The sequence below is a fragment of the Bos taurus genome, chromosome 18 (assembly GCF_002263795.3).
Source record: "Bos taurus isolate L1 Dominette 01449 registration number 42190680 breed Hereford chromosome 18, ARS-UCD2.0, whole genome shotgun sequence".
In the NCBI taxonomy this organism is placed as follows: Eukaryota; Metazoa; Chordata; class Mammalia; order Artiodactyla; family Bovidae; genus Bos; species Bos taurus.
The window spans coordinates 46953679-46965712 of NC_037345.1; the positions used below are offsets into that span (position 1 = coordinate 46953679).

General features: G+C 36.4%; 1 protein-coding gene across 16 annotated transcripts in view; it reads right to left on the reverse strand.

The window, feature by feature from the left end:
* The window catches only part of ZNF382 (zinc finger protein 382), an 82660-nt gene that overhangs the window by 15617 nt on the left and 55009 nt on the right, over positions 1-12034 (reverse strand). For 14 of the 16 annotated variants that reach the window (XM_059876721.1, XM_059876724.1, XM_005218953.5 and 11 more), the window contains exon 5: positions 3780-5899. The exons of 1 other annotated variant lie outside the window; for it this stretch is intronic. In XM_059876721.1, coding sequence (XP_059732704.1) covers positions 4476-5899 — 1424 coding nt within the window. In that variant the 3' untranslated portion in view covers positions 3780-4475. Of the gene's footprint in view, positions 1-3779; positions 5900-12034 lie in introns of those variants that run through there. One more of the 16 variants, NM_001191438.2, reaches the window with a different exon arrangement.

The window sequence follows — 12034 nt, forward strand, 5'->3', positions numbered from 1 at the left end:
ATTCCATAATCTTAGGATGTTACTACTACAATTCACTATTTTTGATATGTACACACTTCTATGATTTTTCACATTTTTATGACCACAAACAGTATGCAAAACAATTACAACATCTCAAGGAATTCCCTCATGCATCCCCTTTCTATTCAGACACCCCTAATCCCTGGCAAGCACTGATATATTCTGGATATTTATATTTTTACATTTTCCATAATGTATAAATGAAACCATAAAGTATGTGACTTTTTGAGGCTGGTTTCATCCCTAATGTTGCATGTGTCAGTAGTCCGTTTTTTTTGTTGTTGTTCTTGAGTAATTTTGAGTGGATATACCATGGTGTGTCCATTTATCCACTGAAGAACATTTGGGTTATTCCAGTTTTTAGTGATTATAAATAATACTAAAGACACGCATGAATAGGGTTTTGTGTGAACATGTGTTTTTATTTGTCTACACTAAATATAAGTGGGATTGCTGGGTCACATGGGAAGTATGTTTAACTTTTTAAGAAACCGCCAATAACCCAGAGGGATGTTATGGGGAGGGAGGTGGGAGGGGGGTTCAGGATTGGGAACACGTGTACACCGTGGCAGATTCATGTTGATGTACAGCAAAACCAATACAATATTGTAAAGTAAAAAAAAAAAAAAAAGAGAGAGAGATACACACAGACACACACAGAAATTAAAGCTTGTGGATAAAAAAATAAATAAAAGAAACCGCCAAATTGTTTTCCAGAGTGGTTTTACCACTTTGCATTCCCATTAGGAGTGTACCAGAGTTCTAGTTGTTCCACACCCTCATCAGTACTTGATATTGTCACACATCTATGATTTTGAAAAGTCCCAGATTACAAACTGATGAATATCTCAAATGGTACAACATCCCAGATGAATATTAGAGACCAGTGTTGCTATCTGTGTTTTACCTGTTGCATATTACTTATAAGGCAGGGCATGACAAGTCTGACTCTATTGCTGGACCACAAATTAAGTGGAGATATTCAAGCACTACCTGGCAAGAATGTTTCGGGTTTGAGATGCACTATGCAGATGCTGGGGACATGAGAAGTGAGGCAACATGCTTGTTCACATATGCAGGTTATCAGAAAATACATAGGAGATGTAGGAACCATGTTTGTAGGATGGATTTGATTTATAGTTGGACTGGAAATTTGATTTATAATTGCCATGATTTTGAGTAAGCTCCGGGAGTTGGTGATGGACAGGGATGCCTGGCGTGCTGCAGGCCATGGGGTCGCAGAGAGTCAGACATGACTGAGTGACTGAACTGAACTGGACTGGAAAAGCTCTAACATTATCTCCATGATGCATGAATGTCTGGCATTGAGTCTGATTGACAAAGGGCAGAGGGATACATAAGATGCTGTTTGAAGTTGAAATTTTCCCTGAAGATCCCCCGAGTCAATTCGTTTACTCATATAAATGATTAGAGAGCCCACTTTGACTATGTGACCAGTGAACAAAGGAGCATAAAAGTCCTTTGGGGGAACTTCTGCTCTGAGCTCTCCCAAGATTCACATAAATCTTAGTGGTTCTAATCTGGACGTAGAGTGCAGTCTCTATGTGAATACGGACACTGTGGAACTTGCACCTGAACGATTCTCAGACTCCCTCCAACCAAATGCTTACCTACCTTTTCTCTTGGTAAGCTACATCTTTTGCTTTTAAATGAAAGCATTAAATAGTATATGGGCTTCCCTGGTGGCTCAGTGGTAAAGAATCTGCCTGCCATGGCAAGACTTGTGGGTTCGATTCCTGGGTCAGAAGATCCCCTGGAATAGGAAATGGCAATCCATTCCAGTATTCTTGCCTGGGAAATCCCATGGACAGAGGATCCTGGCGGGCTACAGTCCATGGGGTCACAAGAGTTGGCCACAATTTAGTGACTCAACAACATTAAATGTATATACTCTGTGGAGTTTTGTTAGTCCTTTTGAACTGATGAAATCTTTGTACAAGTTAATTCTCTTGTGTCCTAGGACCTTGTAGTTAGGTCCACAAAGAATGAATTTGCGAATTAATTCCTATCCTGTCATATATATTTAGGAATAAGTGGACTAGAATTCCAGAACCGTGTCCACTCCTCAGAGTTGCACAAACTTCACTGACAAAAGTTTGTCTTCATTTCATATATTAATCAATTCATAAAATAAGAACCCATAAAAGTCAATGAAAAAGAACATTTTCAACTTCTTCAAGAAATCTTCACACAGGAGACTGAAAGATAGCCCAATTCTGGTTCACACCAAAATAAAAACCATTGGGCCTAATTTTCCTGAGAAGTAGCTTAGATGTGAATAATTGTTCAAAAGCAAAACTTTAGACTTTCTTCAAGGCATTCCAAGTTACCACCTACAGGGGCATGGCTGTACTTAATGTACATTGGATTCTATATCTTGATTTCTGTCTGCACCTTAGTTCATGAAATGACTCTGCAGAGGATCTTTCAAAGATAGACTTAACTTCCTTCTGCATTGTCCACAGCTGGTATTTTGGGGCTATTTTAATTTTTTTTTTTTTTTTTGCAAAATTGGGAGGTATACATTTGAATAAGTAATCAAGTTGATAACTCTAACTTACTACCACAGAAGGAGAAAAATAAAAAATATGTATATGAACTCCTCACTGAGTTGGTATTTAAGTATGTCGTTGTAAACAAAAAATACAGCCCAAACTTCAGCTGTATTTCAGGGCCAGTTTTTGCTCACATCAAGATCACCTAGTAGTCACCACACTTTTGCTCTTTGATTCTGGAATCCAAATATTCATACCTTTACTTTTACAGTACAGATACTAAGAGATTATTTTCCTCTTACTTTAATCCATCAAATTTTAAAATGTAAACATTTCTTCTTGAGGGTCAGAAATTTGAGAAGGCCTCAGCTGAGCAGTTCCTGCTTGAGGGCAGAGGGTCTCTTATGTGGTTGCAGTTGGATGCCAGCAGTGCCTAGTCATCCAAAGACTTGACTTGCCCCAGATTGCTCATTGATATTTGGCAGATAATGGATAATGACTTGGTGCTTAGTTGGGGCTATTGACAACTGACTCTCTAGCATCATGATCTTGGTATGGTTGGACTTCATGGAAACAGCTTTCCCCAGAGTTAAGAGTTGAAAGCCTCATCTGTTGCCTTGTCAATCTTTCTTTCTTTAGTATGAATTCTTTGCTACTGTATAGGAGTGAGTTATGACTAATCATTCTTACAATAATTTCATTTGAAGTATTCACATCCATTGTGAATTTCCTGGTGATGTAAAGATTTGAGCTGTGGCTCTAAGTTTTTCCATATTCATCATTTTCATATGACCAGTAAGATAACATTCCATCCAGTTAGAATTCTTTCATGTTGAGCAAGGACGACACTAGGACCTTCTCTTCCTACAGCATGACTTTGATTTCAAATAGACAATCTTATGGCTGAAGGTCATTTATAACCTGAAAGCCATTTATAACCTGTATCTAGTATTTAGGATTTGAGCTGTCACTAAAAATCTTTGAATATCCATTCTCTTTGAATTCCCAGTTTTCACAACATTCATAGTTTCCCTCTAGTATGAATTCTCACATTTGAACCATCACCATATTGATAATATATACAGCTGTCATCCTTCAGAGTGAATTATCTCCTAACATCAAGATTATGCAGTTTGTAAGTACCAGCATATACATACCCCAGGGCCCAGCAATTTCATTCCTAAGTATATGTGTGTAACTATATACACAAGAGAAATGAATATATGTACACTTAAATATAAATATGGTCGAAGCAGCATTATTTATTATGACCCTAAGCTGTAAACAATAAAAAAAGCCCATCAACAGTAGATTGGATAAACTGAAATGTATTATATAATGAAATTTTATACAGAATGAAAATAAATAAATTTCTCCAACATGCTAATGATGATTTTAAAGACATAGTGATGGATGAAACAAGTCATATATGAAAGAATACATGATGTATAATTTACTTTATATAAAGGTTTATAATATGCAAAAACTAATTTATAATGTTAGGAGTTAGAACTGTGATTAACTCTGAGGAGATAACTTTTATTCCATATTTGCAGTAGAAATACAGTCACACCTCCTTTCTTTTAAAGCAGTTCTGTTCACAGTGTGGTCCATGGACCACAGTCAGGTAGCCTAGTGCTTAATACTGGGTCACAAAAAGTTATATGTTAAAATTTTAAATAAGCAATTTTAAATGTTTTTAGCAACTTGACTGAAGAATTTATGTCTGGTGAAGTTAATCAAATTTTAAGCTTGTATTTTCAGTGACTTTTATCATTTAATTTATCTCATAAATTCTTTTTATGTGTTTTGTGAGCTAGCAAATAGTAGGTAAATATGCTACAGTACTTTAAACTGTTTAATATTATCACACTTACAAGCAACCTCATGTACAGGGTTTACTATGACTTTAAAAATTTTCACCAGAAAAGTCACGTTCTAGTGAATTCTCACAGTTTCTATCTTGTGAGTTTTCTGATGGACAATGAGGTTTGACTTACAACTGAAGAACTTCCCACATTCTTTACATTCATATGGTTTCTCTCCCGTGTGAGTTTTCTGGTGGCGAATGAGGTTAGATTTCCTACTAAAGGCTTTCCCACACTGAGGACATCCATTGGATTTCTCTCCTGTATGTATTCTCTGATGAACAGTGAGGATTGCCTTCTGGCGGAAGGACTTCCCACATTCATTACAAATATACGGTTTCTCCCCTGTGTGAATTCTTTGATGGAGAGTGAGAGTTGTCTTTTGGCAGAAGGACTTCCCACATTCATTGCAAATATAGGGTTTCTCTCCTGTGTGAGTCCTCTGATGTACAGTGAGGGTTGTCTTCTGGATAAATGCCTTCCCACATTCATTACATTGATATGGTTTCTCCCCTGTGTGTGTTCTCTGATGATCAATGAGGTATGACTTCTTTCTAAAAGCACTTCCACACTGAGTACATTCATAGGCCTTCTCCCCTGTATGTGTTTTGTGATGTCTAGTAAGGGTTGCCTTTTGGCGGAAGGACTTCCCACAATCCATACAAACGTAGGGTTTCCCCTCTAAGTGTGTTTTCTCATGAAGAGTAAGGGCTGTCTTTTGACGGAAGGCTTTTCCACATTGACTGCAAACATAAGGTTTCTCACCTGTGTGAATTCGTTGATGTTCAATGAGGTACGACTTCCTTCTAAAGTTATTCCCACAGTAAGGACAATGAAAGGGTTTCTCTTCTGTTTGAGATCTCTGATGCATGATAAAAATGGACTTCCTACAGAGGAATTTCCCATATTTGCTGTATGAGTGGGGCTTCTTCTCCATAATATTTTGTTGGTGGACATTGAGATTTGACTTTTCAATGAAGGCTGTGCCATCTTTATTGTATTCACAGGGTTTTTCTCCTCTGTGAGCTCTGGTATGCGTAAATAACATTCCTTTCATAAGGAAGGGTTTTTCACATTCATTATGTTCAAATGATTGCTGTGGAGTTTGAACCTTCCGATGTTGAATAAGCTCTTGTTTACCACTCAGACTCCTTTCTGTTTGTTTACAGAGATTCACTGCTGCATGAATTTTCTCATGTTTAGTGTTAAGGAGTGATTTCTCCCATCCATTACTCTCACCAAACTTCTCTCTTACAGGACTTATATTTCTAATGACTAATTCTGAAATATTTTTTAAAAATTTTCCATCAGGTTTATATTCACGTAGTGTTGTTTTTGAAATAATATGGTTCTTGTCGATAGTAAATGTTTTTCCCCAAATGTTACTTCTCTCTTTTATTAGTCTTTTGTGGTTGATGGATATAATTGACCTAGAATGCCTGTCTTGGTATTCTTTGAATTTCACTAAAACATCTTCAGCTTTCCAATCTTCTTCTAGAAAAAATACAATTAACAATAGTAAGCCTCCATGTAAACATTATGGATAAGATAAATAATACAAACAATCCATGGTGCGCCTGTCTATCACACTACTTTAGTCTACAGAAAGGCCAAAATAAATTACGTCTGGGAGGGCAAATGTATGTAACAAACACAAACCCTGCTACACTGTTAAAATGAGGAAAAACTACCATAAGCAAACAACACATATCTTGGGGATGTTGTAAATATAAGCTACACTGAGCAGGTATGATAAACAAAAGGGCAAGTAAGCAGAAGACAAAGGATAGTGAAAGCAGGACTGTTCTTGGAACAGGAAGATTCAGAGATAATGGAGTTAGCCTATCAAGGGTACTAACAGTAAGTAGTGAAAATGTTCAGGTGATGATGAAAAACTATATATTTATTCCCTAATGACTAAATACGTGTTATAAAATACTTGCATTTGTTTCTTCCTCACTTGTATTGAGCCCATCCATGGCAAATGAACTTTTTCAGTCACTCATTTCCTAGGGCTAACAGACACACTAGTCTATAGTCTTGACCCTAACTCTCCACATAACTGTAATTGTTATCCTTGAAAGGGGTATTGGAGAAACATAATTCCCTTAGGAATTATAAAATAAACCAGAGGAAAAGGATATTTGCAACATGAATATAATCGCTGTTGTATTCTGATTGCTGCTACCATCAATTTATTCTTCCAGAGATGATCAATAACTAAATTCTCTTGACCATCAATTATAACTTTTCCTTTTTTCAATTTGCTAAATTATTTTTTCAGCTTTAGGGAAGGATGAGTTCAAGTTTTCCTCCCAATGCAGTGCATATGTGCTAAGTTGCTCCAATTGTGTTCAGCTCTTTGTGACCCTATGGAGCACAGCCTGCCAGGCTTCTCTGTCCATGGAATTCTCCAGGCAAGGATACTGGAATGGGGTGCTGTGCCCTTCTCCTGGGGATCTCCCTGACCCAGAGACTGAACCCACGTCTCTTACGTCTTCTGTATTGGCAGGCAGGTTCTTTACCACGAGCACCCTCTGGGACTCTGCTATTCCCTACTGGAGCTGTGAAAGACTGAATTCTTGAATATATGTGTATGGCACTGTTGGACCTATTATTTTTCTTAAAACTTCTTGGCTATATCTTACTATTTTACCTTACTACCACCCATATCTGATGCGGCAATTTTAAATATGGATTCATCTTACTTATGACATGCATCTTATTTACAATAGCCTTTTTATCTCATCAAACTAGTCATGAAAATGTAAACAAGTGATACCGTATCTATCTTTAAAATTGCTCCACCATATATGGGTGGTAGGATCATGTATTTATAAAACAGAATATTACAATGAAATGTATATAATGGAGTACTATTCAGCAATAAAAAGGAAAAAACCAACGGAAACATAATGACAAAAGAGATGAATATCAAACATTTTTTAGATATAAAGCTTCATGCAAAAGAGTACATATTTCATTTATGTGTAGTTCTAGGACACACAAAACTAATCTGTATTAGTAATCGGAATTATACTGCCTTCCTGACAACTTCAACCTCCTCCAGGGACATTCTACTATCCAATTTATCCCAAAAGCCTTCACATATTCTCTCTACTCTTCAATGTCTAATTTCTCTGAAATTAGTATATAATTTTATAGTCTGAACCATCCATTTCAAATAATCTTTCAACAAGATTTGTTGCTATTTTAATATTATATGTAAAATGCTCAATTTGATAATAATGCCTTCCCAACTAAAACTTATGTTCTTTGAAGTCAATATTTTATTAACTATCTTCTTTGAAATCTTCTGAGTATACATTAACACACTTAAGAGTGGTGAAGGGATATGACCATCCTGGCATGTATATATAGAAAGAACTTACCGTTTAAATGATTTCTGAATGGATGAAAAAGATAATTTCCTTGCATACTATCATAGGCCATCAATCAGGTAACTACTGAATGTCTAGCCTCTCTTACAAGCTACAGTAAGGAAAAGTAAAAGAGAGGACCTTATTTTGAGGGAATTGTTAATCAGATGGAAAAGAGGCCTCAGATAAAACAATGTTGAATCAGGTACCAAATTACTAGATCATATCAGGGGATGGTTCTGTTTGTGTGTTACAGACACTAAGTATAACGTGAATGTAGAAAAACAGGAGCTGACATGCTCTGGAGTCAGCAAGGAACATTTCACGTGGAAGTAAAATTTGATCTTTTAACTCAAGGATATGTAGTATTGTGTGGGAAAGAATATAATTCTTATTCAAAGAGAAGTCTTGACATTTGCCTTCGTCTTCTGGGAGGTAATCTCTAAATCCTTGGAATGTCATGTCTTAGAGGAGTATTTATTTGCCTGGGAACCTTTGGCCAGCTAGAAAGTAAAAATGTGATTTAGGTTGGGGGAGTTCTTTGAGTCACACCAACAATGTGATTTAAGTAGGGGTTTGGGTCACAGAATATTAGTTCAATCTCTTACAGGGATGGAAACTTAGATCAGCCACATGGGCAGTCAGGCATCCTATGTGACGGAGGCCCTGATATAACCAACTCTGGACTCTAGGCTTGCGTGAAGCTTCCCTGGCTGGCAATATTCTATAAGAACTGTCACAGGGAAGTAACGCTGTCCCTGATTCCACAGAGAGAAGACAACTAGAAGCTCTGTGTTTGGTACTTTCCTGGATCTGCTCTATGCGCTCCTCCCCTTGGCTGATTTTAATTTGCATTTTTCTCTTACAAACCATAACTGTGAGTACTACAGCTTTCGGTAAGTTTTGTAAGTCCTTATAGCAAACTATTGACCCAAATCTTGGGATTCCTAAATTTACAGTTGGTATCAGAAATAAGGATGCCTTTGTGTGTACTGTTTTACTCTCTTATTTTGTAGTTGGTTGACTTTCCAAGTATTGCTATAAGTATACAGCAGCTGTCACATAATGAAAGGTCCAGGTGTACATTTGGGAGACAAGAACAGAGATAAGCAGGAGTTCTCAGTCAAAAAGGAAATACATGTGGAATGAACAGATGGGATACTATTGTCACCCCTTTAAAAAAAAGGGATTTAAATTTCATATAATAAGGGGATATCTTTTTTTGCATATTGACTGAAAGAAAACTGAAAGAACTAGAAAAAAAATCACAGCAAATCCAAATAGTAACTACAGCAGTCCACACCTGAAATAACATGGTTTTTACTTTGGAAGATGTCAGTGGCAAATGAGAATATGATAGGATGTAAAGATATTTTCATGGAGTGAAATAAACACAAATTGTTGAAAGCTAATTTTTAAAATATAGCAGAGATGATGAAATCAACCTGATATAAGAAGCTAACTACAGTAATAAAAGGATATAGAAACAAAGATAAGATGAAGTTAATGACTATATATTATTTCTAAAATATCAATAACTGAAAGGATGAGACATGTGATCACTGTATTGCTGTAGGCAGATTAAAATATACCAGTACAGTCCAAGTGGGAGAAATGTGCTGAAAATGGCTATTTGAAAGCCATTCACATAAAACAAGGATATCACAACTTGAGAATGGATCACATTATTATAGCTTATGTGGCTGTTATAAAGATAAGAACTGAGGATGAAGAAAGATCCTTTAAGGATACGGATGAGAGCCTACTGAAATAAAATCTATTTATTCAACAAATATTTATTTTTTCAGAGGGAAGAAAAGTGAGCAAGATGAAAAAGGCACTCAGGGACACAGGATACATTTTTCACCCCAGTCAAGGTGGGTACATATCAGGCATCTGAGCACTATGTTATGAAACATGGAGATTTATTGGGAAGAAATGTATTGAAATGAAGTGATACTGAAATTATCACTTTAGTCCGAGGCATATGGATTTTGAAATCTGATAGTAGGTCTCACAGTAAGAATGGGATGTGAGACTAAGTGCAGGAAACAAGTAGAAGGGGAAAGGAAGGAAAGAAAAGGAAGACTAAGAGGAAGATAAATATTAGCAATGATTACCCTTTTATATTTTAGATTTATGAATGCCTATAAATAGAAGACTATAATAAAAGAACAAAGATAAAGAGCTGAAATGTTAAAGAAAGAGACAAAAAACAAGAAAGGCCTATACCAACAGTTTCCAAGAGATTCTTATGGGAGGTCTACAAAGTCAAAACTATTTTTGTTAATAATAACATTTCACTGAGACTTCCCTGGTGGTCCAGTGGTTAAGACTCTGTGCTCCTAATGCAGGGGAAATGAGTGCAATTTCCCTGGTTGGGGAATTAAGATCCAGCATGCTGCACAGTGTGGCAAAGAAGTAATAATATAAGAACACTTCATGATTAACAAAAATAATAGTATTTTAAACTATGTTCTTATTTACACTAATGACAAAAGCAATAGTGGGTGTCTCATGGAATTTTAATTTATAGAGGTGATGGAGTGATGACACAGAGATGCTAATGTTGTTAAAAGAAAATTTCCTATTACCATTCCTGAGAGGAGGACCTATGCCATGCCATGCAGGACCACATGGGGAAGCACCAGGTTTGGTCAGGAAGCAGAAAGAAGCAAGGGGAAAGTCTACACCAGAGCCTTTACTGGGGCTTACTTCCATGGAAAGGCAAGGCAGGGCAAACAGCTTAGGGTCAGTTAGTTTGAATAGTGTTAGCATGTCATGGGATATAGAGGTGATCTCCAGTTGTCTGATACCTGGTCCTGGTGACTCAGGGCAGGGAAAATATTGGCTTTGTGTCTGGGAGTTAGATAAAGGAAGTAGTTGAGGATATGGAATTGCAACTGGTTGATTTGTATATGAAAAGTTGGCTCACCAACAAGTTGTTTGTTTACTATCTCTAGGAATTGGCTAGCTCTGGGAGGAAAATCTCTCCTTAGCTAGTAGGCTCCCTAAAGATGTCAAAACATCATAAAATATAGAAAATTTTAAAATGATTGATACAGTGGGTAAAATGCTGGCACATTAACGTATATCAAAGCACTGGCACCAATCTACAATAGGAAACACTGCATTTCTAACTACCACACACAAGGAAAAAAAAAGCTTCACTAGTTTTATTAATTTATCAGATCTCCACCCTTGAGAACATATATTTTCAATGTTCTATGTGAGTTAAGGGTACCAACCCTCTGCCTGGTCAAAAATCTGCCTATAACTTATAGCTGGTCCTCAGTTCCTCCAAACCCACAGTTCCACATCTGTGGATTCACCAACTGTGGACCCTGTAGTTGTACAGTATTTGCTGTTGAGAAAAGTTGCATATAAGTGGATCTGCACAGTTCAAATGTGTATTGTTCAAGGGCCAATCATATTTTGTGAGGAAAAGTGCTGGTATAATTGAGTTGAGAACTGAATATCAACAATTTGTGGAACAGCAGTTTTACTTGAAAAAACACTGACTATTATTCAGTTGTGGGTATCTGGTAGACATTTTCTTGAACAATTCAAAGAAAACATCTGCCAATACTTGTTACCTATAATAAAGTTTAAGCTTTTAAGTATAAGTCATTATGTAGGAAAGCTTGTATTTCCTACGGTATGCTTGTCAATTTACCAATACTTAAAAGACTTTTATAATGAAATTGCTGGTAATACTAACACATGTGGGTTTGGGGTTTTTTTAAAATATGGTATATGGAAACATGTAAAAATTTGGCAGACCTGTATATACTAGTGAACCGTTACTTTCCAAATGACCAATATACAGTATTTCAAAACAATGCATGGGCCACTGGATTTCATGTAATTGCTATTGCTATTGCTAAGTCACTTCAGTCGTGTCCGACTCTGTGTGACCCCACAGATGGCAGTCTACACCAAAGTTCATTGTTATAATTTCAGATTTTATATTGCAACTAACTGTTTAGAAATAACCAGTTGTTAAATGGTACTGTTTAGGAACTACCAATTAAGCTTGGGTGTAGTATTAGTTTAGAATACCCATGACAATCTAAAAAGCTTTTGAAAATTTCTCTGTCAAATGACATAAATGCATGAAGGAAGATTTTCTCCACATATTTCAATTAAAATAACATACTGCAACAGACTAAATGTAGAATCAGATGTGAAAATCAGCTATCTTCTGCTCAGTAAGATATTAAATAAACTTCAATCATCTAACAATGCC